Source organism: Fistularia commersonii, chromosome 9 (genome assembly GCF_037954325.1).
Source record: "Fistularia commersonii isolate RoL2024-O1a breed Wild chromosome 9, RoL_Fcom_v1.0, whole genome shotgun sequence".
NCBI lineage: Eukaryota > Metazoa > Chordata > Actinopteri > Syngnathiformes > Fistulariidae > Fistularia > Fistularia commersonii.
Genome location: NC_141292.1, coordinates 3,762,652 through 3,788,163, shown reverse-complemented (window position 1 = coordinate 3,788,163; position 25,512 = coordinate 3,762,652). Strand labels below are relative to the sequence as shown.

At 42.9% G+C, this 25,512-nt stretch overlaps 1 protein-coding gene across 10 annotated transcripts in view; it reads right to left on the bottom strand.

Moving 5' to 3' along the window:
- Positions 1 to 328: 328 nt before the first annotated feature.
- Positions 329 to 25,512, bottom strand: part of LOC147230990 (putative E3 ubiquitin-protein ligase HERC1) — a 50,493-nt gene continuing 25,309 nt past the window's right edge. For 6 of the 10 annotated variants that reach the window (XM_086152016.1, XM_086152015.1, XM_086152018.1 and 3 more), the window contains 39 exons: positions 24,273 to 24,442; positions 23,051 to 23,134; positions 22,135 to 22,321; positions 21,928 to 22,055; positions 21,416 to 21,624; positions 20,807 to 21,066; positions 20,417 to 20,469; positions 20,127 to 20,324; positions 19,696 to 19,861; positions 19,343 to 19,592; positions 18,277 to 18,493; positions 17,926 to 18,200; positions 16,567 to 16,694; positions 16,232 to 16,359; positions 15,336 to 15,563; positions 14,899 to 15,026; positions 14,573 to 14,772; positions 14,228 to 14,342; positions 13,968 to 14,096; positions 13,720 to 13,818; positions 13,101 to 13,274; positions 12,658 to 12,945; positions 12,462 to 12,527; positions 11,712 to 11,837; positions 11,482 to 11,620; positions 11,054 to 11,235; positions 8,342 to 8,497; positions 8,086 to 8,208; positions 7,853 to 7,955; positions 7,223 to 7,392; positions 6,683 to 6,821; positions 6,425 to 6,594; positions 6,126 to 6,295; positions 5,697 to 5,862; positions 4,552 to 4,628; positions 4,205 to 4,457; positions 3,960 to 4,112; positions 1,396 to 1,701; positions 329 to 823 (listed from right to left, as the gene is read on the bottom strand). In XM_086152016.1, the coding sequence (XP_086008142.1) occupies positions 638 to 823; positions 1,396 to 1,701; positions 3,960 to 4,112; positions 4,205 to 4,457; positions 4,552 to 4,628; positions 5,697 to 5,862; positions 6,126 to 6,295; positions 6,425 to 6,594; positions 6,683 to 6,821; positions 7,223 to 7,392; positions 7,853 to 7,955; positions 8,086 to 8,208; positions 8,342 to 8,497; positions 11,054 to 11,235; positions 11,482 to 11,620; positions 11,712 to 11,837; positions 12,462 to 12,527; positions 12,658 to 12,945; positions 13,101 to 13,274; positions 13,720 to 13,818; positions 13,968 to 14,096; positions 14,228 to 14,342; positions 14,573 to 14,772; positions 14,899 to 15,026; positions 15,336 to 15,563; positions 16,232 to 16,359; positions 16,567 to 16,694; positions 17,926 to 18,200; positions 18,277 to 18,493; positions 19,343 to 19,592; positions 19,696 to 19,861; positions 20,127 to 20,324; positions 20,417 to 20,469; positions 20,807 to 21,066; positions 21,416 to 21,624; positions 21,928 to 22,055; positions 22,135 to 22,321; positions 23,051 to 23,134; positions 24,273 to 24,442 (6,499 nt within the window). In that variant the 3' untranslated portion in view covers positions 329 to 637. Of the gene's footprint in view, positions 824 to 1,395; positions 1,702 to 3,959; positions 4,113 to 4,204; positions 4,458 to 4,551; positions 4,629 to 5,696; positions 5,915 to 6,125; positions 6,296 to 6,424; positions 6,595 to 6,682; positions 6,822 to 7,222; positions 7,393 to 7,852; positions 7,956 to 8,085; positions 8,209 to 8,341; positions 8,498 to 11,053; positions 11,236 to 11,481; positions 11,621 to 11,711; positions 11,838 to 12,461; positions 12,528 to 12,657; positions 12,946 to 13,100; positions 13,275 to 13,719; positions 13,819 to 13,967; positions 14,097 to 14,227; positions 14,343 to 14,572; positions 14,773 to 14,898; positions 15,027 to 15,335; positions 15,564 to 16,231; positions 16,360 to 16,566; positions 16,695 to 17,925; positions 18,201 to 18,276; positions 18,494 to 19,342; positions 19,593 to 19,695; positions 19,862 to 20,126; positions 20,325 to 20,416; positions 20,470 to 20,806; positions 21,067 to 21,415; positions 21,625 to 21,927; positions 22,056 to 22,134; positions 22,322 to 23,050; positions 23,135 to 24,272; positions 24,443 to 25,408; positions 25,435 to 25,512 lie in introns of those variants that run through there. The other 4 variants (XM_086152021.1, XM_086152022.1, XM_086152020.1 and 1 more) reach the window with 4 other exon arrangements.

Here is a 25,512-nt window from a genome sequence, read left to right as displayed (position 1 = left end):
GATGTAAAAGTAAAAAGGTTAAAGATGATGAGAATTATGAACATTTTTTTTTGACAGTGTGTGCTTTCATATATGTAAGATAACCAAAACAAGACAGACAAATTGGGAAAAATTCACGACATAATTCTCACAAAGAGATTCTAAAGGACACCTAAAGGGACTTTATCAAAATTAGTTACTAACTGATCATATCGAAGGTCACTGGTATCACTGATATTCAGATTTTTTTCCATAACAATTGTTTTTTTAAGGTTGTTTTTTTAGCAATATGCAGGGTGTCCGTATGCTATCCTCCTTAGGATTGTTATATAAAACAGGACGAACCAAAGTCTTTTAGGAAACACTTTATTTTACAATAAGACTGCCCACATGAGACAGATCATTAAATTATATTATATATAGTTAAACAACCAGGCACATTGACTCCTTTATTCTGGCTTCGTTACCTATATATTTAAGAAATTCAGTTCTACATCCCTGTAGTCTTGATTCAGAGTAAGCACTGCAATTATTACAACACCTTGCACAAATAAAAAGTCGGAACTACACAGTCGATCACCCACATAGAAACAGTGCACTACCAAACGGCTTCGCCCGATAGAAATGTGTGTTCAGTGCATTAACGTCCGCGGCCACCTCAGTCGTCGGCGTCCGAGCTGTCGGTCGGGTCGGTGTTGTGCGTCAGCATGTAGTTGTCCATGTCGATGGAGGGGCAGTTGTGGATGGAGTAGCGCAAACGATCGGCGAGGACGGCTTGACTGGTGTACGGCGGCAGGCGGAGCAGGAAGAAGCAGGTCTGGGCGGTGGGGAGGCCGTTGACGGGCTGCGGAAAACCATCACACATTTTAATCGTTTCTTCTTCCGGAAGGAGATTCGATTTAATTACGGTGAAAGTTAAATGAAACGGCTCGATTAAAACGCCAGCGTTACCGCTGACGAATCTTTTAGAGGCTTGAATATATACTGCTCAAAAAAATAAAGGGAACACTTAAACAACACAATGTAACTCCAAGTCAATCACACTTCTGTGAAATCACAGTGTCCACTCAGGAAGCAGCACAGATTCATTTTGACTTGTTTTAAGGACATTACATCAAAGTTGGATCAGCCTGGAGTTTGTTTTTACACTTTAATTTTGAGTGTGATTCCTAATCCAGACCTCCATGGGTTGATACAATTGATTTCCATTGATCATTTTTGTGTGATTTTGTTGTCAGCACATTCACCTGTGTAAAGAGCAAAGTATTTCATAAGAATATTTCATTCATTTAGATCTAGGATGTGTTTTTTAAGTGTTCCCTTTATTTTTTTGAGCAGTGTATATATTCCTCTAAAGAAAACAAAGACGCGAGCTGTTAAAGCTTATGGATGTTAACTGCGCCGAACATGCCTCACCCGATCGATCTTAATGATTTGGAACTTCTGCGTGATGTCGGCCGGGTTGGAAGGCAGCCGGGACCGGCCGGAGACGAAACGGAGAAAAAGCACCCGCTCCTCGTTGGTGAACTCCTCCAGGCTCTGCCAGAACCAGCCAATGAGCTGGTGGCTCTCGGTGATGTCGCGGTAACGCACCAGCTTCTTCAGCATCTCCACAGAGACCTCCGGCAGCCCGCAGACCAGCTGCTCCAGCTGCTGCGCCGTCAGCAGGGAAAGCAGGGGCACGGGGATGATGGTGGACATGCCCTCTCTGACTGCCGCCACCTGGACCCGACACAACCGCGTCAGCTTTGATCATCGGGAGAGCGGCGAGAGGAACAACAACAAACGGGACGTCTTGCGAGACAAAGCGCTGCCGGGGACCAGAAATTCACACAGCAATTCACATCCATGTCATTTGAATCCGGTTTGTTTTCGTGATACTTCTGTCTGTGTTGATAGGGTTTTTGTGGATAATGGGTGTGTTTGTGTACAAATTGATGATGTGCAGGCGGTCTTTGATTGGCTACCATCCATCTATCCGTCCTCTTCCAGCCTCTTGTGAAGCTGAAACGCTGATTGGGTAACACTTTATCCAAAATCTAATCTAAATCACACGTGTCAAACTCAAGGGTGCGGGCCAAATATGGTCCGCCACGTTACTTTATGTGGTCCTCGTGAACATCTTAAAAGGTCTGATAAAATAAATAAGTCCAACACCTGCATTGACCGTGCATTTCCCACGATTCGTGCCGATCATGTTACTCGGTACAGAAATAGTTGTTCTCTGCGAATTGAAAACCGAAAGTTTCATCAATGCTTTTTGATCTGAATTAACTGGATAACATGGGGGATGATTGTGGCCATTGAAATGTAAGGACGATGGCGGCGGGATTGAATGACCCTCCATCTACATTTTGACACCAAACACAAAGCGAAATATGGAAAAGTTAGCCTTCCAGAAAACACATCTAATATTCCAAGAATTAAAAGCCAAACTACTTCTATGTGTTCACGAAAGCCCCATCCAAAACCACTGCAGCACTGAAAGCTAGCTTTGTTACAGAGCAACTAGTAAACATATTTTTTTTTTTACATCTATGCAAATGCATATGTACCATTTTGGATTTGAATGAGTGATAATTAAGAATTATTTAACATTAAGGAATAGTTGCATTTATTTTACATTACATTTGGTTACATTTACACTGTTACTGTTACATTTGGCCCTTTGAGGGCCCATTTTGTTGATGTGGCCCTTGGTGAAAATGACTTTTGACACCCCTGATATAAGTCAATAAGCGTGTAAGACACGCTGAGTCAGACTGAATGGAGGATTTTATCTATAATTTTATATACTTATTTATCAGAATCAGATTAACTTTATTTTTCCCTGAGAAGGGGTAGCATAGCAACCCTACAGCAGATCCAACGTCCATAACTATATAAAGTGAAAATATATTAAAAAAAAAACGAATAAAACAAAGAAAAAATAAAAGTAAAGTGTAAACGTGAAAAATGTGACTAAATAAATCGTGCGTCTGTGTAGATTTATCGGGATATTTCTTGCTACCTGGAAATAGCGATTAAACCTATCATACAATCTATCCAGAAGGTAAAATCTGCACAAAGCCTTAAAATTTACCACACTGGGGTTATTATATTATGAAGCCAGATGATTTATGGATGCAGTGGCGGGAGTTGCGAGGGATACGGGGTTCGATGGAGGCGACCCCTCAAGGGAGAAGCCAAGAGGAAAAGAAGAAGATATTATGAATCCAAATGCAAGAGCGATGAGAGACCATTTGTAATCCACAATTTAGCAACAATCCTGGCCAGCCAGAAAATGAAGCACTTTTTTTAATGTTTGATGCTTTTTGCAGGCCATCGTTCTGCCCCGGAGATCCGTGATGATTTTTTTCAGGGATTTTGTTTTCTCCATCAGCTTCCATAGTTATTTTTATTGGAGGTTTGAGCATTCGGGGCCGTGAGTCGGGCACTGAAAGGGGTCTGGTCTAACACAACGAACCTCTAAAGGCTTGTTTACCTCTGCTGTAGATGAGGAAAAATTAGGCAAATGAGTTTGGACATTTTCAGATAATACCCTTTCATACTTAAGCTTATCTCTGTCTGTTTTTGTACGTTATGCTGCTACTGCCATATCATTTCCCAATCCTGGGATCAATAAAGTTCATCGCATCTCATTTGCGCGCCTCTCTGCAGGGGGGATATGCAATACGTCCGTTTTGTTTTGTCGAGGTTGGCGAGCTTCTTGGTTGAGAATGCAACCATGAATGGTTGATCTCGCAGATCTGCTGTTTGTATAGGATGTTTTAGAGTACAAATCACAGAGGAATTTCGGGTTCGGAGAGGACCGAGCTAGAATTACAAACACCTCGGGGCCTTTTGTTCTTGTTTCCTGAGGAAAACTTGGCCTCAAAGCACCAAAAATGAGGAGGCAGCATTGCGTGCAGGAGGTTGCCTATCATTCAACAAGTGACTTTCTCCGATGTGGAATGATGTATTAGCGTGTTCGTTCAAACCTGGGTATCCATTTCATGCAGCCTGTACTCCAGAGCCCTGGACACGTATTCTGTGCGGTTGGAAAAGGACAGGGAAATGTTTTGACCTCCGGGAACGACGGGCACGAGCCTTCCATCCGCGCTGTGCACCATGAAGGAATCCAGCGGGATCATCTTTAGGGATGGAAGAACGTGGAAAGGGTTTGAGGAATTCAATTCGATATTCAATTTTTTTTTTTTCGATTCAAGGTCGAATGGAATCTCACCACGTGGAAATTATCTTCGTTGATGCCGCTGTTTTCCAAGTGTAGGATGCCTTGTAAAGAGCGGAAAGTGAGCAGGTCCACCTCCTCGAGGTCAGGCTCCCCCAGTGGCATGGAGCAGAGCTGCTTCCAAACCCACGGAGCCAGATGCAAGTCCAGAGGTTTCTTGGTGCGGATGGCCACAGCCATGAGAATCCCCAGGAAGCGAAACTGGATTACATGATCTTTGGAGAGCGCCGCCGGGTTCAGCAGGTACCTGACGCGACCCGGCGCAAAGAGGTTTTTCCCATGTTACGTCAGTAGTTTTTTTTTTTTGGCAGATTGAGGAAAAAGGACGACAAAATGTCTACCTGTCGGTGTTACTGCCCACATCTGCGAAGCTGTTAGGAGTATGAATCAGAAGCTCCACCACGCCGGACTGTAGCTCCTGTTGGAAACCCATCATGATTCAAATAAAAAGTCAGTCATTTTCATATTTCCTCTGTGCAATTTCAAACTGTACACCTCAAAAACAAAAAAAAAAAAAAAAAAAGAATGGACGCCGTAGCAGAGGCTCATTAAGGATGTAATACATATAACGGCCAGCAGGGGCAGGTTCAGCAGTCACAGCCTGGCAGTTTTTTGCAACTTCTCAGCCCCAGAGCCTCAAAATAATGCATACTCGACTTTTACATACAACGTGCATGAGTGCTTTAGGGAAAATGTGAAAAAAGGAAATACGATACTTTGAAGACTGCTGAGCGCAACTGAATAGAATCCGCACTGGCTAAAACTAACTAAACAAATAGGTACATATATGTGTACATATAGTACATACAATATGTGTACATATATAGGCCGCACTTGTCAATAAGCCGCAGGTGTCCACGTTGTAACATGAGATATTTACACAGAAAGATATTACACAGAAACATTATGTCTGTCTTCTTTAGTGTCGGAATTGAACGGCCTCAGAATTTTACGGTTATTTAATCGGTCTGATATCATGAGGCTAAATGTTTGGTGGCATGAGGCTCGACAAAACAAATCCATAAATTAGCTGCATCATTGTTTAAGCCGCAGTGATCGAAACGTGTGGAAAAAGTAGTGGTTCATAGTCCGGAAATTACGGTATATTTGAATATCGATTAAATCCAGAAATGCTAAAAACTTTGATTGTGGCGACAAAAAACAACAAACAAGTGTTCTGTGCATGTTTGTGATGAATAATATATCACTCAGCATTTGAAAAAGTGTATTTTACTTAATTTTTTAATTATCTGCTTCATTTTCTGTTTGGGATTTTGCTGTCTTTTACGGCTTCTACGCTTTGACTGATCTCTGTGTGCCGCATACAAATCGAGCCGGGCAACGTGTGAGAGCGCGGCCACCTCGTGATGGATGGGTCGCCGTGCCCTTAACGCCAAACTCAAGGCTACGAAGCAACACATAAACCACTAGATGACACAGCGGTGGCTACACCTACTCTTTTATACATTCCGCTTCCCGTCCGTACCTGACACATCTCGGTGATGGTGTCATCAAACACTCCCCCGGCGTCGTCGGCTCCCTCTCCAACAAGCTTGACCTTCCAGGCCCTGGATGGCAGCCGGAGCTCCAGAGGATTCAGACTCACCACTTGCTTTGCGATTTGTACAAAGATGGGTTTGCTTGAACGCCCCCTGCAGATGTGTTGACGGGAGGGGCATCGATCATTGTTGTGAGCGTCACGTACTAAAAGCATATAAATCATAATTTTTGAAGAAAAACCGAACACGCACGAGTATAAGTAAGAAAGATACACGCATTTCTAAGAAAATGTGACAAAAAAAAAACAAAAACAAAGCTGTCAATTTAATGTCCCGAATTTCCCGTCAGGTAAGAAAAACAGCTCCCCTACCAGCACCGACCTCCAACAGATTACCTCCGGAGGCCATCTCCTCACCTTGTGGAAATCCGTTTGACAGTGATCTGTGGCCCGTAGGTTTTTCCCTGGGTCATTGTTCTGCCAATAGAACGCACCAAAGGGAGTGTGTTGACCTTGGGGGACAGAAGGCCTCTGAGATCACCCCGAATTATGGCTGTCGTCCCTGAACTATAGCGTGAGGTGGAAACCTGCGTGGAGGTGAGCGGACGACCAAAAAAAAAAAGGCACAAAAAGGTCTTGATTAGGGCAATGGAGATGCCATAGGAGGTTTGCCATATCTGACAGATTAAAGAGCAGAAAATGGGATTTGTTATTACCAGATTTTTGGCATCCAGATTGAGCAGCCGCCAGGATTTGTACACAAGATCAGAAAAGTGGTGGAGTACCCTGAGGCGCATGCTAAGGAGATCAGGACTGCAGTCCTGCAAAGTGTTGTACTGGGGAGGGACCGATTGGGGAAGGCCAAGCTGGATGCTTCCAGAGCCACCTGGGGGGGGGATGGAAAAAAAAAAACAGTCACGTGGTATTTCGCATGAATCAAAATCGAATAGAGCTGTCCAATCATTTATGCTTGCCTGAGTTTTTCAAGGAGGTAGAAGGGGTGGTCCACGCCGAGCTGTGACTACGCCCGGCTGAGATCTGCCGGATGTTCTTCCCCTTGAGGGCCGTGACCAGCGTTGGCTCCTTCACGATGTTGGCGTGTCCGAGGCCGAGCTGGAACGCACACATAAAATACCGCTGTGTCGTCTTGTGGTGCTTTACTAGGTCAAATCTCACGTTTCGACCGAAAACGTGGGGATTGTACTTTAGGATTTTCCTAAAAATCTGAAAAACAAAAAAAATCCCCACTCGTTCTTTTAAATTTCATATGATTTCATCATCATACAATTGTCATTTTTAATTAAAATGATGTTCATATAAGTACCAGTGATTATACTTTATTGATATTTAATTTTCACTAGTTTATTTATAGCCACGGTGAAGTTAACATCATAGCATTGAGTGAAAGCTCTCATATGTGAATTTGGGCATCCCAAAACGGCACGACTGTTCTCGTTTCACCGAGCCACTGAAAAATGGCCGTCACCTGAGTGATTTTCCAAACTGTTGGTTACCTGTCCCTCGCTGTTACAGCCCCAGGCGTAGACGTCCCCGCTGGAGGACAGGGCAAGGACGTGTTCACTGCCCAGCGCGACGTCTTCTATGAACAGTCCCTCAAGGGACGGAACCACCTGTGGGCACGATTTATTCTTGAGCATGGAGTCCGGCAGACCAATGAGACGCTCTGGAAGGGGAAAAGAAGACGGAAAAAGTAGCATGACGACGTACGTGGCCGGGATTGTTCCGAAAGTGAAACTTCGGCATTATTTTCAGAACAGCTTTCAAACTCTCGGCGGGCGTGTAGATGCAAGGTCACTCCGTGCCAAGAAGAAACCCGAAAGAGGCGGAGTTCACCGTGACAGTTTGCCACTCAGTGTAACACTCTGGTGTGTACGCCGCAATAAATATTAAAAGGCCACAGCTTTTATCAGTCCTGAAATAGTGGAAGACAACCTGGCTCGAGCTCTGCAAAATTTAGTCTGAACTCAGCCTGAACCTGCATCTCGCTACATTTTGGCTCTCCGCGACGGCTTAACACTGGATCTCTATGAGATTTTCAAAGAACTTTTGTGGAGACTGTTGTGAGATCTCTTATTCAGACTCGTCTATTGTTTCCCGGTCCGGTTTCCGCGGGGAGAATGTACCTTGTCCAAATGTGTAAACATGTCCATCACAGGCCAAGGCAACGGAGAACTGAGTTCCACAACAGACCTTCTTAATCCCCTTATTGCAAAGCTGCTCCACTTTCTGAAACAAGACACAATTGTATCATCCGCCCAACAAGGGGTAGCACCGGAGTGCGTAAAATTATATACTCAAAGCGCAATTCATAGAGGTCAGGAGAGATAGAAAATAATTTGTCCATTCCTAAACCCACCTGTGGGTAGTACTTTGCTGTGGTGGATCCTGTCCCCAATTTTCCGTGATCTCCGTCTCCAAATGCCCACACCACCATGCCATCCATGGATAAAACCAGCGTGTGGTTGAGACCGCAGGAAACCTGAGACAGAACGTTCACTTAGGTTTGACTGTTTTGATCATTTTATGTCTTTCTCTAACTGTGAGAGCTACCACCCCACCGTGGTGTTAAAAAAAATAAAAATAAAGATAGAAAACACACTCCATTAAATTACCTGTCCCACATGATATCCCTCTAACGCCGCCACCCTTTCGGGGAGCATTTTGTTGGATGTTGATCTCTGACCGAGGCGGCCGGATTCACCGCTGCCGAAGGTGAACAGCTTTCCGTCCGCCGTGACCACGGCTGAATGACGGAATCCACAGGCGAGCTGGGGAGAAAGTAGCGGGAGAGGTTATTTCACATCAGTCAGCCCGTGTTCTCACCGCTTGGCTGGGATTTGTCTTCAAACTGTCAGCTGTGCAGACTAGACTGTCGTTTATAAGCCGAGCAGGAGGCCAAACGAATAAAATTGGGGAAAAAAAAACAAAAAAAAACACATTTATAAACTCCGTATAATGCACGCTGAACTGAAATTTTGGCTTTTTGTAAAAATTTGCAACCCATAACCGCTGTCAAATCTTAATGTGACGAGCGGACTTCTGGATGACTTGGACGACTGATAACCTTCACAGACATAATGGACGATCAATCACTTGTTAATGCCTGAGACACTATCATTAGATGAAAAAGACTGTTGAATTATACCCAGTTCTTTTTGTAATGGAATAATAATGTGGCTGAATTAGCAGCAATATCTTAGATGAAAGGCCAGCGTGTTTCACAGGCTGGCAGGATTAGGGAACCAACAGGCTCCCCGGTGAGATATTGTATTGGGATTTGTCTGTTGGAGGTGAATGGGTGTCTGAAATTGATTAGTAGAATGTGAACGAGAATGAAAACCATTACCCGGATGCTAATGAGGGGCCCGCAGAGAGTGTGTGACAGGAAATAAAACGGTGGAAACTTAGGGGGAGCTGTCGAGTGTCGGCCACAAGACGAGATTTCTGTCACATTATTTACCCTGACATTTCTCGGGCTTCGCATTATTTTCAGTAGAATGATCACTGACTGAAGGAAATAAGACTATTTCGCACCTGCTGTGTCCTTATCGTGCTGACTTTGAGTGTATTACCTTGGTGATAGCTCGGTTTTATGGCTGATTTTAAAGGCAGCTCATTACGTGCGATCTTGTAACATCAAATCTTGTTATGCTTTCAGATGAATCTCACTGGGGTTTGACTGACTGTACAGCACCACAAACTCACAACATTTCTTTGAATGTAGCATGACGTTGATGCTGCTTACGGGCATCACAAAAATATATTTTTTTTGCACAACCCCACTATATCAATCTCTACCTTTTATCAATGCAATATTTATATTTTCTCCAGGACACCTTACTTATTATCATTTCATCTTACCACCCACAACATGTTCACTGTTCATCTGTAATGCCCACAGCCATTCCCTGCTTCAATATTTTTATATTTATGTATTCTATTGTATATATTTTACATAGTCTCAGTTTATTTTGTATCAAATTCCTTATGTGAATATTCTTCTATTATTAATATTTGCAAGGTTTCTGAACAACTCAAGATGGGGTGAATCATAGCTCTAACCTGATCTAAGGAAGCTTCATGCATATATGTTAAGAGTAATTTACCTCATGTGGCAAAACTGTCTGTGTTATATTATCATGTGTGAGAACTATTTTCTGTTTTGCGAGCTATACAAGCTGTAACCTTATCCTGTTATACTTCTGCTGTGCAACCTGTACCCACGTCCTCTGATGCAAACAATCCTGTGGAAAAGTGCTGGCTGTACTAAAAACATGATTATCCCGTGAGAAGCGACACCCCACATGCGTCTACCCGCCAACTATTATCTTCCTTACTCAAATGTAACGACGCCCGTTACGAATAAAAGCTCATGCTATCGAAGGGAGGTCAGAGCTGTCAGGAGACTACTACGGAGGTGCTCTAACTGACTCTCCTCGCGAGCTGAACAGACTTGACTCGTCTCCTGTCCTCCTTCTAGTGTTGATGTCGGCCTTTGAACCCCGACAATATATTCAACATTTTTAATTCGTGTTTTTATGAGCGCAGCTTCCTCCCAAACATAGGAGGAAGCTCCATCATCTACACCCTGGAGAACATCATCATCCTGAAGCCAGCGGGGACAACCTCAACAACTTCTACAGCTACGTTGTTAAGAGCACCTGAATCAGCTGCACCACGGTATGATGGGGCATCACCACAGCAAACGCCTGCAGCGAGCGGTGAGGACTGCAGAGAAGATCACCAGGACCCGGTGCCTTCTCTGCAGAGCATCGACCAGCGTCGAGTCCACAGGAGAGCAGCCTCCATCGCCGAGGACCACGCCCACCCCCGACACCGACAGCTCACACTCCTACCGGCGCAGGAGTGTGAAATGTGGAACGACACGACTAAAGGACTCGTTCTGCCATTTGACTCCTGAACAACTGACAGGAGTCAATAACTATATAATGCCTAAGGAAAGCTCCAGCACAGCCGCTGCTACACTCAGCTGTTCATGTAGCTTAACTGACTATTTAAAGTATCTGCATTGAACCTGCGCCGGCACCGACTTAAGATTGCCAGTACGGTCTACATTTCTTTGTACTGTTTACATTTCCTTGTCCTGTTTGCATTTCATTGCCCTGTTTACATCTGGTTCCAACAGCATGTGTATTATTTTTTATTTATCAATACTTATCTGGATGCACTGCGGAGGGCAAAATAAGAATTTCATTGTACGAGTAAACACATTTCCAGACTGTAAACATGACAATAAACACCGTGAATCTTGAATCTTTATGCCTGAAATGCCACAGCATGGATATGCACCGTTTACTCCCTACCTGAACAACTTCCTCTCCTTGAAGGGCCTCCACTTGTTTGGGACGTCTCTGCCTTTCACTATTTCCGTGCCCCAGTTTTCCGAAATCTCCGTCCCCCCAGCTGAACACCTCGCCGGTCTCTGTCAGGGCCATGGAGTGTCCATCGGAGCCGCAGGATGTCACAAGCTGGGTCACCACGTAACCTTTGCCCGGATCAGAGCGGTTAAACTTACAACACTGATTATCATAAGAATAAATACAATAAAAAAACAACAACTTTGAAACAAAACTGACGCTTCTTAATCTTCTTTTGCAAAATCTAAACAAATTTCTAACGAGCATTATCCAACTTGGTAGATCTATCCGGGCAGAAGAGCAATTATGCGTTGACAAAGAAAATATCTCTGCAGCTAGAAATCTTTTTAAACTTTCGAATGTGAGTTTCATACCTTGGAAAGCACAAATAATAGTAGGTACATAGAGATCATCAGAATTCCCCTGGCCCAGTCTGCCATACTGTCCCTCTCCTACAGCCAGAACTGTCCCGTTGGACTGAACCAAGAAGGTACAGTTCTGACCACACACAACCTAAAGGGCAAGGAAAATAACCAGAAAGCCATTTTAACGTCACGAAAAGGAACAAATCCCCATGCGTGCCCAGAGTCAATAATGATGCTACCTTCTGCGTCTGCAAAAGAGAGGGTGCAAGAGTTGGCGCCATGGGATTGGTTCCCATGCCGGCGAGCTGTCCGTAGCGACCGTTCCCCCAGAGATACACTTCGCTCTTTCCTCCCCGTTGCCAATCCTTAAAAAAAAAAAAAAGAAAAATATCAATTTTCAACATGTCAATTCAGAAGGAAAGAAAATCATTGGGCTTAGATTAAAATGATAATTAGGGGTGCGCAGTCGTCAAACAAAAGCTAGCATACAAGGCCAGATACGGAGGATTTCTCTTTTGGTTTGGTTAGTTGACGTGGTTGTGATTTGTGCGATGCAGTTTTTCAAATTTTTTTTTATTGTTTAGACTTTGACAATCATCTCAATCTACACCCGAAATAATTAAATGATTTAAATGATTTTCCTCCTGGAAAATGACTAGACTTCCCATCCGTTTTCAACTGATGTAACATTAAATTAGTCTATTTGACACAGAAAATTAGTAACACATTTTTCTGAATTTCTTATCAAAAATTAGTTATTGAGAGACCTTCATTTTGGAAACATGCCAGTCTTAAAGTAATCTTTATATTTAACATTTTCCATTATGTTGACGGTCATTAACCTTTCTTTCCGTCGTTGCATGATGGCTGGAAATGGTTCAAGCCAAGTTAAACGATCACTTTTGCCAACAATAAAAGGAGAATCAGCATATTTTCTTCAATCACCTTTTTCAAGGCTGGCATGAACCCTGATTTGCGTGTGTGTTTACCTCTGGCCTGGTTGTGGCCCATGACATGAGCTGTTCGTCCATCCTGAAGCTCCACTTACTGTTGTCCTAGGAAACAAAACAGAAGACTCCCAATAGTCGCCTAGAAACGTAAACTTGCAAATACCCCGTTCCCCCAATTTCTGACTGAAAAATTTCCTTTGCAGTCACGAACACTAACTGGCTTGTTGCCGCTCACCAAGGCCTTGCTGATTTCATTGTGGTGGCTCATCTCCTGAAACTCGGACACGACGAAGGACTCTGGGAAGACGATGCCGCTTGCGATGGCCTCGGCGCTGCGGATGGTAGTCGCGTACGTTGCAAGCCAGCTCCACTCGGGTGGACAGGAAAGAGCGGTGGGGTTGGTGTGGTGTGGGGGGCAGGGGTAACCACACAGGTGCTCCTCCAGGGATAAACCAACGGTTAAGGAGGACAGGCTCTGCAGGAAGGCACTGTGGATGAGTTGATCACCCGCTGCTATATGGGTCTGCATCGAAAGAAGACACTTTCGATTAAATTTTGATATAATGACACAAAAACATATAATTTCTGCAGCTTTTAACAGCCTGTATAAATCCATGCATGTCTGACAAACAACTTCAGTTATAGTTTTGGTTATGCAACGTAATGTGATGTAATGACCCTCTCATATGCGTATTGCTCCTGCAACAGCAACGGCAGCCTCTCCAGCAGGACGGACAAGCAAGGGGCTCGATTAAGACCCAGAATGTTCTGGCTTCTGAGCACCATGCGACAGGATGCTAGAACATGATTCTGACTGATCCATTCAGGGGTACAGCAGATCAGCAAAACATCCTGGGAGGAAAGCAAATATAGAATGATTATTTCAGCGAAAACACAAGAGAGTTGACGGCAGCTTTTACTTAATATACTCATCAGCCTTCTAGAAAAGTGTGCTATTAAACTGACAGGTGAAGAATAGCGAGTTTACAACCCGCTGCCAAAAGAACCTGGTCGTATGTCCTTTAGGTCTTGGATTGATTCTGTGATGGTTTATGAAAGTAGTAATGTCTTTTGAAAATGGCTTAGCATGTTGCACACACAGGCACTGTGTCGTTTCTATGAATTGTTCCGGATTCCTTTACTTTAAACAGCACATTCTGAAAATAAATGGGAGACACTCACTTCTAGAACCTGACGAAAAGTGGTCAGTCACTTTTGCACTCTATAGAATTATCACAATACACACGATGTACTCCCATGAGGTTTGGTGAAGATGAAAACGAACAAAGCCTGTTACCTTCGACCTCCCGAAGCAGGCGGCTACACCGAGGTTTGGTATCCAGGTCGTGCTGACAACCGACCCCAAACCCGTGACCGTCTGCAAGACCGACCCATCCTGTAAGAATAAAGAGATCTGATGATTCAAACAGTTGGGATATGCGGTAATTTTCTCTCCAAGAGATGAACTGAATGTCAGCGTTGATGGTCTAGTAAGAGCTATCCTCAGATGGACTGCAGGAGGATCAGCTGGTAATGTATTCTGACCTGTAAGGACCAGATGTTGAGCAGTCCTCCTATCCCTCCAGACACCAGAGCAAGTCCACTGGAGCAAAAGGAAAGGGACTTCACTGCTGTAATGTGACCGTGAAGCACAAACACACACTTTGCGCTGTCCTGATGTGAGGGGGAAGAAGAAGGGGAAACCCAAATCAGTTGGCACTTGAAGAAACCAATGTTAAAAATCAAGTCAAAGAGGGGTTATTTAAATTAAAATATACATATTTGATGAATAATTTCCAAGCAACCTTGATATCACTGCCCTCAGGTTCAACAGAAGAGCTTTGGCGCAAGCTGGGCGAACACCTAGCAGTGCCTCCCTGTGGCAGAGTCCAGACATGCACAGAGCCATTCTGACAACCTCTGAGGACGATTAGAGGGAAAGGATTAAAAACACAGTTTATTACTGAAACCCAAATAGCACATTTTTTCAAAATATTAAATACCAGAGCAAACATGATCCGCTTACATATTTTCTATGAGTGCTAAAATGCATTATCTTTTCGGTAGAAAAAAAAAAAAAGAAGAAATTTGAAAAATGGAAATGAATGTTGACAGGGTGAATTAAAAAGGGAATAGGTGTGAGAACTCACACAGCCATCATGAGTCTCGGGTCTGGCGCCCTGCCGCTGAGCGGGCACCATTCAGCCGCGGTAACGGTGCTGACATGAACGAGGGAGTGGAGGGTTACCCAGGCACCGCCGGAACATCCAAGGATTTTCACATATTCCGACTTGTCCAAACAGAGCAACAGCTGTCCGGTGGGATCCCATTTTAGGGAAATTACTCCTTCCTGCAGGCAGTAAGTAAAAAAAGTGAAATATGCATGGTAAAACTCATCATGACATTATTAAAGCAGGTCACATATGTACATATACATCATCTGAAAATCCCCAAGGAGTGGAATTTGAAGACGAACCTGGCCGACGGGCAGGATAAGCGGCTGCTCGTTCTCACAGGTGTCAGTTTTTGCCAAAAGGATCTTTCCATTGGGGTAGCCAACAGCAAAGGGCTTGTCCTCGCTGTGCCAGGCGACACACTGCGGTCCTGGCAAACATTAGCAGAGGAAAAAAAACACATCTCGCTGATGTTTCCGGGCCGCCTTTCAAATGTCTGAGCTGTAATCCCAATGCAACTCGACAGAAAATTCAACTTTATTATATGATGAAATCAGCTCCACTGTGACAGTAAACACACAGACGATGTCTAACATCACAAAAGCATATTTAAAATACATAAATAAATAAATCCATGATTAAATAAGTAAATAAAAAAAACTGAAGCAAGCCGAGAAGAGGGGTTTTGACTGTCGTTCTCTTCTGCATGGATTTTTTTTTTTTATAGCACTCTCCTCACCCTCTTTCCTGTAGCAGTGGGTGAGCTCCGTGCTCTTCACATGCAGGTTCCCTTCCTGCATGGTGACCTGCAGCCAGCAGAGGGTGCCGTCCTGACGTCCCACCAGCAGGCTCTCGCCCAGCCTGTTCCTACAGGCTGTCGGATGGTCGAGAACCCACAAGCTGAAGGTCTGAGCCCAACAAAGGGCAGTGACCCGAGACATCTGGGCCTCGACATGGCAATGAGACCCTGCAAAAAGAGAAGATAGCAAAATTCATATGCATAAGGGTGGGGTGAATGGTTATCCTGCCCTGAAGTCTAGTATTTAAAAGCTTGTGATATCATGTAAAGCTAATATCCTTGTGTGAATGTCTAAGAGTTATACGTTTTCAGTTGAACATAATCCAATATATATTCATATTGACTGAATTAAAAACTGTTAACACTGAACGCTACCAAAAAACACACTGGATACAAATTTATTGACAAAACAACCATTTTCCCATTTTTTGACCTGTCCATTTTCTTAAACTGACAATGTTTACCTTTAAAAGAAAGAATTATTTCATTAGGCCAGATTTATATACTGTAAATGTGTAAGGACTTGCACCAAATATTAATATTTTAATATAAAAAATAAAACTCAATAAAAGCTCAATAAAAAAAAATCTGTATCAATAAAACAACAACAACATTCATTTCATTTTTTTTTTTTTGACATATTGAATTTCCTTTATCTCTATAAAATCCACAAAATTAACCATGAAAATAAATGTTCGATAAGACAAGGAAATGACTAGTTGTGAATCACAATTATTTCAAACTAATTGTATTTTAGTTTTCCTGGACTTCAGCTAACATGATTCATTGACCGCTATTGAGGATTTGACAGTCGATGTGAGAAAATCCGAGTTCACCCCTGATGTTCATTATGTTGATGTGTTTGTTCTCCGGAGCAGCCAGAAAGTCCCCTCCTGTACTCCAGTAGACGGGGGGAAGGTGCTGACACCTGCTCGCCCTCTCAAATGTTGACCTGTCCATCTTACTGAAGAGAGCAAGAAAAACATGACAATGAAGGCCAGACAACCAGCAGTCCAGCGGCTCTCGACGGCTAAAGCACAAACGATAGTAAACTAAATCACTAAACGTACACGGGAGTATGTTATTTTAAAGGGAACTTAAAGAATGCTGTTTATATACAACTCACCCTCATCTATCCACCAACTACTGGAACACATTTACAGTACATCACCTAGTTATGCAAGAGAAGGTGTTGTGTAGCTCCACGCTATTTGGGCCAATGCTCCAAAGCTGCACCACCTTGTCCTGAGAGCACGTAGCCAGCAGACTCTGCTCACTGTGCCAGGAACAACTGGCCACCTGTGTGGAAAAACAATGCTTAGTTGATTTAAACAGCACAGAAATAAGCCAAAATGTATGGAAATTCTCATTGATTTTTGGAACGAAAACTACTACTAACAAATGAATTCAAGACCGTTGATGTGTTTCTTTTTTTTTTTTTTTTTCAGTGGACTTTAACACAGATACTTCTCAGACGTTTTAGATTTATTTAGTCATTTACAAATCTTCCACTGCTACTCTCTTTTATGGGATCCTCGAGGGTCAAGCGTCCGATCTACACTTGTCGAATTCTCCCCTAGACGACAAAAATCTAGCTCAACTATCTGCTTAGCCTACAAACCTCGGTAACCTCACCATCTCTCAGGATTTTATAGTCTCCGTAAACTGGATGTCACAAAACACCTGCATGTCCTGAGTCAAGTCCCTATTCAAAATAGGAAAGTCTCAGGTAAATTACTCATCTAAAGCTGAAAATGCTACTTCTACCGTAATTTCCGGACTATTGAGCGCACCTGAATATAAGCTGCAACGGCCACATTTGTCTATAAGCCGCATATTTACACAGTAACATTTTTTTTACAACTTTTCATTAAATACATGCCGATAACATCCACAAATACTGGAGGTGCTTTTTTTTTTCGAACAGCAACTAACACGGCTGATGTAAAAGATCAATAATAAATAACATGGAATAGTCCATGCATCCATCCATTTTCTATCCCTGCTTTGTCCTACTCCAGCTGATCGCGATCTCCGTCTTCCTCCTGTGGACTAAAATTATTAAAGTCGTCTTCCTCAGTGTCGGAATTGAACGGCCTCAGAATTTCACAGTAATTTCATTGGTCCGATGAGACGAGGGTAAATGTTTTGGCGGCATGAAGCTTGTTAGCCACTCCCCCATAAAAATCCATAAATTAACCGCATCAGTGTTTAAGCCGCAATGTTCAAAGTGTGAAAAAAGTAACGGCTTATAGTCCGGAAATCACGGTACCTCGACTGGATTCCTTGCTTATGTACTTTCATGACAATTTTTTTTTACACAAAGAATGAACTGATTTAGGGAATACTTAAAAAAGGTGCAATAATTGCAGATTTTTTTTGAAATCCCTGTTTCGGAGTAATTTGCCCGAGCAGTTTGTCACAAAGTTATAAGATAAACTTCAATTGATCCCCATAGGGGAAATTCCTTTGTCACAGCAGCGTAACAGTTATCGTGTCAAAAATATACATATCATCAATCTCCCCTCACCTTGTTGTAGTGTCCCTCCAGCCTCTTCAGAGGACATTTGCGCAAGTCGCCAGCTAGGTCACAGTAGGTTTGGGGCCGATGTGGACCGTCCCTTCCTGTCACGGCTAAGGCCTGGACAAGCTTCTGCGCAGCCCACTGGCGATGTTTGCTGGTCAACCGTGCAGACAACACACATGCAGCCAATGCATTCGCAAGCTCCAGAGGACCCACCCTGGCACCCAGGTGGGGGAGAGGGGACGAGGGCAAGGATGATGAAGACCCTTGGTTTCCTGCATCTATATCAAGGATATTAGGACGTCATAATGAATATCTAAAACCAAACCTGCAACTGTTAAAAGTAATAAGTTTTACCGTTAGTTTCGTGTTCGGGTCTATCGGCACAATAAGGGTGAAGTCCCTTTTCCGTCAGAAGAGACACAAGACTTTGCGTGACCAAAAATTCCGGGGGCATCGGATCGTTGCAGTCCCTCTGGGCACCCTGGCTAACGGATTCACTGGCCAGAGACCCACTCTGCTGCTGGTCGCTGGTCGCACCGATGCTCACCCCTGTCGCCGCAACCATTAAGTCCTGTGGGCGGTTATATTCAATAGTTAAGAACTCTCACTGCTTTTGATGCAAGTTTGACTGATGAAATTATACCTTTAGGTCATGGAAACAGCATAAAAGTGCATATCACTGATCAGTACCGTTCAATAAATCTCATCAATCACCCGGGTTCGATTAGTGATTTAATTCGCTGCGCTTACATTTGCATGTGAACAGATTTTTTTCCACAGATCACAGCTTTACCGCACTTTTTCAACAGCTTTACCACATCAAACTTGGAGACAAATTTACATTTTAATCTGTCTTCCTGTTTCTTCGGATTCGAGAAACCTTGCAGTTAATTTTACAGTGTCATTCAGATTGTCATGCAATTTCCATGTCAAGATTCTCTCTCACGTTTTTAAAACGTAATATTTTTGGGACTGGCCGTATATAAGAGTATGCTCCAGAAAAGATAATCACTCATACTGACAGACAATAAACGGAGTTGCCGCCTCCTTGGATCGGTGATCTTCGGTGTGAAATACACTGCTATTTATATGAATATCACAAGACGGTTGTTTTACTGTCACAAGTTTACACCCATGCTATCCACTCAGTTTAAAACCAACTTTTAAATCAATGGTCTAGTGTTAATCTATGATAAAAGAATCATAAGGAAACTTTATGATTACACAATGAGTGCAAATACATCTGAATGCTGTTTTTTAGGACAAGTAGTTGCATGCAAACTTTTTAAAAGATTCAATTTTTCGAGGAGATATATTATTTGTTTGTGTAGTATGTAAGGGCTAGGAGTGGAGGATTACCGGTACATGTTAAAACTAATTCACAAATAAATCCATGTCGACAACAAGCAACAAAACTGACCTGAGTGCATATTTCCACCAGCTGCCTGTAAGCAAGAGGGCTGTGCGACACGACACTGCCGATGGCTGCGGTTAGAAAGCTGAGGCAGCCGGCGTTGGTGTTTTCAGTGGCCGCCCCGTTTGCGCTGGACTGTCCACCTCCGTTGTTGTGAGCCCTGCCTCCTGCTGCCAGAGTCATCAAACGCACCAGCACGCGGATGTCTGCCAGGCCCAAGGACTCCAGCCCGTTCGATTGGTTACACACCCTAGCGCTGGAGAGAAGGCAAAATAAAACAACCAACATGTTATTACAAACGTAAACGACAGAGAGGCTAATAGTTGATCGGTAAATCGGTGTGATTCAGTCGAACCTACCAAGAAGCCGTCTGGGAGAGCGCTCTCATCACCATGCTGTAGGCTAAGAGAATCTGGGCTGTTGAGGTGACCCTCCTGAGAGCTTTCAGCCTGTCATAAGAGTCCCTCAGAGATAGCGCTTGTTGTCCGAGGCTAAGAGAGGTCTTCTGCTCCACGAGAGCACTCCCTGGCGAGGACAAAACACAATCCAGGCGGTCCATTAGTGGATAAGCACATCCAGTTCAAAATGTCAAACGGCAGTTAAGAACCATGACATGGGGTAGGTTTACATGGTGAGCAGAGTCCAAATAGGGAATCCTCTCTTCAGAATACCAGGAACGGGATATTATTCTGTGACTGCTAAATGATGGTGTGATTTGAATGCGGTTGTGAAATAAAAGACTGACGGCCCTCGAAACCAAAAGTGCCAACGAAGAAGCAAATAAAAGCACCTTTGGGAACTATGGCTTTCATAGGATCAGCTGAGCTGTAAACCTGGGATCCCAGGGGATCTGGCTCAGAGAAGGTGATGGGGTCAGGCACCAGCTTCTTCTCAGTCAGTCCCAACGGTCTTAGCAAGACCCCAAAATCCTCGAGCCCGGTCAGCTTGTCTGTGTCCCACTCCCCCTGGTGGCACATTTCCCAATCATCTGAATAAAAAGATACACACCAGCGCTATTATAACAGTGTACGTCATAGTTACACAACCGCTGTATTTTATCAGGAGCGTGATCTTCCTCACCATCAGAGGTGCTGTCCATCTGGCCAACCAAATCGCACGTCAGTCCTCTAATGCTAAAGAAAAAGAGAAGAAAGTCAAAATAAGAAAGATTATTCTTTTCAGTCCTTATTGTGATAAGATTAATAACAGATACCCTTGACTTCAAAGTGTTCTTTTCCCCCCATTCTGTCGTCTATTCTCATCCTTGTTGTTGTTGCTGTCTATTTATTTGTGGATATCTTTTGTGATCTTTTATTTCTCTCTCAATTTATATTTATTCCCCTATTCATTGACACTGTAACTATAACAAAAGAATTCCCCCGATGGGGATCAATAAAGTATATCTCATTTTATCTTAAAAAATTCAATGAACAATCATTCCACATCTTTTCACAGAATGACGTGGCTCACCTTTCATATTTGGAACTTGTATCATTCGTGTTTGCAGCAAGATACTTGTCTCTGCATGAGGTGCAGAGGAGGTAGAAGGGGAAGTTGGAGCCGCATTCCCCTTTGAACCAGACATCCACATAGGCCCCCGTGCTGTCGTAGCCTTTGCGTGCAGCGCTCTGCCCGCAGCCCGGATGTCTGCGCTTGATGTGATTGTTGAATTGCAAGGTGAGGGTGTTGCACAGCTCACACTTCACCATCTGACTTTGTTCTTCTCCTGCCTGAAAGACGGGGTCGTCGCACGATTTTTAATATTCCAGATGACAAAAACGTGAGGGTTTTTGAGTGGAGCAAAATGAAGGCTGCATAAAAACACCGATCAGGCCTTCACAGCTTCATTCGGATCTGAAAGTGGCGGTAAGGAATGCGAAAAATCCCCCTACTTTGTTCAGATTTCTACAATAACATTTCATAAACAACAACGATAATAACAACAATGAACTTAGCAGTGATGTCATTTTTGTTTCATGTGGCTTTTTACAGTTTAAACCAAACTGTTTGTCATTTCAGAAATGATGATGGAATTTTGGATTTTCCCGTGCTATGCAGCCTTCGTGATGAGTGAATCACCTCTACGATCTGAAGCGTTTCTCTCTCCAAGCTGAAGAAGGAAGGAGTGAGGAGGTCTTCATAGGTCTCCTCATGGTACGGGTCATCCATGTAGCCCAACTCCGATTCCTCCTCGGCAGAGAAGGGATGGAACTCGACGTGCTCCGGCCAGTCGCCGATGGAGGCGTGCTGCTGGTAGAGCTGTGGGAGGGGGCTGGGTGAGGGTAAATCTGAAAAAAAAAATTCGGACCAAACGGTTGAAATGGAAAAAAGCAGATGTTTAAGGCGTGGCAGTTACTGTTAAAATCTGTGTCCTCCCATTTATGCTATTATACTCAATGTGTGGTTTTTAAAAGTGATGAACCGTCTGTTTTAAAAGTCCTTCAGTAAAAACAAAACTGGAATCTAATCAAAAAATATTGGTTTCAAATGAAGCAAATCATTCTTTCTGATTTTTATCCCTTTTTGAATGGATGTGTATTTTAGGCAACAAATAATCTGTTTTAATCTAACTGTAAATCTGGTACGCTGACCTGCCCTTCGAAAGGAGGTCCTCTGACTCGGGCCTGAACGTCTCCGCCGTGCTGGAGGAGGCCTGTTTCTGGTCAGATGGACGTCAAGGAAGTTCTCCCGCTCAATCCAATCAAGGCCTGGCAATAAACTGAACACAAAATGTCAAATCCATGTTCTGTATTGGGAGATTAAGTGAAATGGTATTCTAAAGTGTCTGTGCCGCCGACCTTTCGTTGGGCTGACTGGCCGAGCGTTCAGGACATTGTACCGTATCCGGTCCGTCTGGGGACGGCATGTCCAGGGCACCTTCTTGTCTCTGGGACTCGGCCACCTGCTGCTCCTCAGTCAGGGGGTGCTCCAGCATCCAGCTGGCCAGCACCTCAATGGTTTGTGAGTCCAAGTCACCTGCTACATCTGGGAGGGACCACAGGGAATTTAAACTGTTGAGGTTTAAAAACAGGGTGGATCACAGAGTCACGACGGAATTCAACACCGGATAATCATGCAAACTCATGCTATCTTAGGTAAGGCTGGACAATGAAATGGCCAGCAAATAACCAAGGATGTGACAAATGTGTGAACTGTGCGGTACAATAAGTGAGGGGAATTCAAGAACGTAGGTTTCAAATACCAGTGAAAAGAATAAACAATAAAATGGCACAACTACACCCAGTCTTTTATATTTCTGGTGCGTGTGAACTGTGCCATGCACAATTACTGAACTGGTTCACCTTTCCTACATGGTGAAATTAACGCCACAGGATCTGCAACGTTTGAATGAGATTCAGATTGTAAAGACAAAATATGCTCCATTAAAAGAATTTGAGCAACAATTAAATATTTTTGCTTCTGCGCATTGATTATAAGCACAAAAATTCCTAAGAAAAACATATTGCTGGACATTATTTTCCTTACAGTTCTAGGAAAAAGCTTGTTAATGTTTTCATTAACAGGAAAGCTGATTTGGTCCGTGTAACAGCGCAAGATCAGATTTCATTTTGAGTTTTCTATAATGTTCAATTTTCTCCTTATTTGGAAATAAAAGTTTTCCGCGCCCACACGCTAAATAAAATGATTGAGGCATATGAAAAAAAGCATATGAAAGATAAATGGAAATATCAGACAGTCTCCTCAAAGCAGTACCTGCTGCCTCCATGGCCCAGTAGATATGTCTCATTGAGAATCCCATTTCTAGCAACCGACTGGTGACGAACATTTGTGTCCGTTCTGGTGGGTGAGGAGAAAAGTACACAAAAAAAAGGACAACAAAAACAACCCCAAAGCTACATTTATGAATTTTATTCATCCTAAATTTGTCGGAACACGATGAAAAAAAAAACACTATCTCAGTCTCATAGAAGCGTTCAAAATCTAAATGTGCCATATTTTTGAAATATCTCAACCTGACTTGCATTAGCCTGTTAATTCCTAATATACCGTAATTTCCGGACTATAAGCCACTGCTTTTTTCCACACACTTTGAACACTGCAGCTTAAACAGTGATGCGGCTAGTTTATGGATTTTTTTGGGCCAACGAGTTTCATGCTGCTAAAATATTTAGCCTTGTCGCATCAGACCAAGCAAATTACAGGGAAAAGTTTTTCTTGTTTTATTCATTATTAATCTTTTTCATCAGGCACTGCTAAGAAAAAAAACATTTCCAGTACATATTTGTGGATGTTACCGCTATGTATTTAATTGAAAGTTTTAAAAAAATGTTTCTGTGTAACATCTTTCTGTGTAAATATCGCATGTTACAATGTGGACACCTGCGGATTTTAGTACGCATATATTCATTTAGTTATTTTTTGCGGGTGCAGCTTATATTCAGGTGCGCTCAAAAGGACGGAAATTACGGTAAGCTGAGATATAAAAGTCAGACAAATAGGTTTAAATAAAAGTCCAAGACCTCAAGCTGAAAAAATCTGATTAAAAGTGCTGAAAAATGGTGCCGTTCACTCATGTGCGTTCACAAATAGTGTCATGCATTAATTTGTGTTATATATCCGTTAACAAAAGCGTCACAGTTCTCATGCTGTTCTGAGCGGCAATAAATAGCAGCACAAATCAAATCATGCAAGATACATTTCCCACTTTATGACTGGTAATGTACGTCCATCCTCTTAATTCAGCGATCTCACGTTTCTCAAGTAATGTAACTGATTACACTGCTAGCATGTGTGAATGTGAATGATATTTGTTAAAGACTACACAAATGGGAAGAACTAGCACAATTTTTCTTGAAGACTATCTTGATTGATCATCAGCGTATAAAATGATTGGAGAAGATTGATTTTGACATTTTATTTGGTTTCAGACTAATGCGCTGTACTGATTTCCCACTGGTATTGCGCTTGCTCTTACCCAGGCTGCTTCTGGCCTGTGTGCTGCAGGGACCCGGCTCCATGAAGCTAGTCTGCTGCTCTGTGAAGGCATCACAAGAGGCAGAGGTGGCCAGGGTGAAGCAAGGATGCAGCACTGGGGGGTTGCTAACCAGGCCCGTAAGCGTAGGGAACCGAGTTAGCACCATGTGCCTGAAGGGATTGAAAATACAAAATATAAAGTGATAAAGAAAATGAAAACCGTGCTCCACTCCACAGTCTTGACCTTTTGGCATTTCTGACATCTAAAGGCACTTATAATAAAGACTGATCGTACTGAACCTTTGGATGGGTATCGAATTGATAATTAGGTTGATATCCTTTGCATCGGGATATAGAAAAGTACTGTTCCTTACATGTGACACTGTCAAATAGGGTATACTAACAAGTTACTGTTGACATGGATTAACACAAGGATAATGTCAGAAATTCTTCAGACGTAGTTTTGATTCTAGTTAAAGTGAAAATTAAGTAAACAGGAAAAGTCAATGTTGGACAGAGGAGCAACAAGACTTATTTGGGAAATAACTATTTGGTATGTCTTTAACATAAGATAGGATAGGATAAGATAAGATAAGTCTTTGCACTATGTTCTGATTTCAGCCTGTTAATGACACAACTTGAAAACAAACAGTGATCATCAGTTATGAGTATATCGATGGCGGTGAAAATCCTGCAAGTGAACGAGTAAAACACAACATCAATTAAATAACCACTTGGAAACAGTGTGCGTTCCCCTGGTTGAAGTCTGCTCGGAAGGCCGATATCAGCCAACTGAATTGACTGACCAACGTACTGGTCAATGGCTCATTTTAAATCCATCTTTGATTGTGTTTACACCTGGTACATCTTGTTTCATCGACAATCAATTCTGCGTGACATTCAAGCATCTGACACAAGGCTGATTACGTTCATCAAACTCCATTCCTTGTCTTTTTTTTTTTTTTTTGCGACTTTTTCACACCGTGGCTATTTCTGTTCAAGTCGCAGAATTAATAAAGACAAAATACAGGCATAGAAATCACACGGCTGGGTTAGGAGTAAATTAAACCAGGCAGAGCTGCGGTTTGGCGTAAGACTGCGGAAGCAGAATGTCTTCTTATACCAGTCCTAACTCACCCTTTCCCTGGACTTCAGAAAATTTCCTGTTGCCAAAAGACAGAATTCTATCGCAATCAGCAGCCACATGAAATTACAACTCAACGTGAATTTTGTGGTAACTT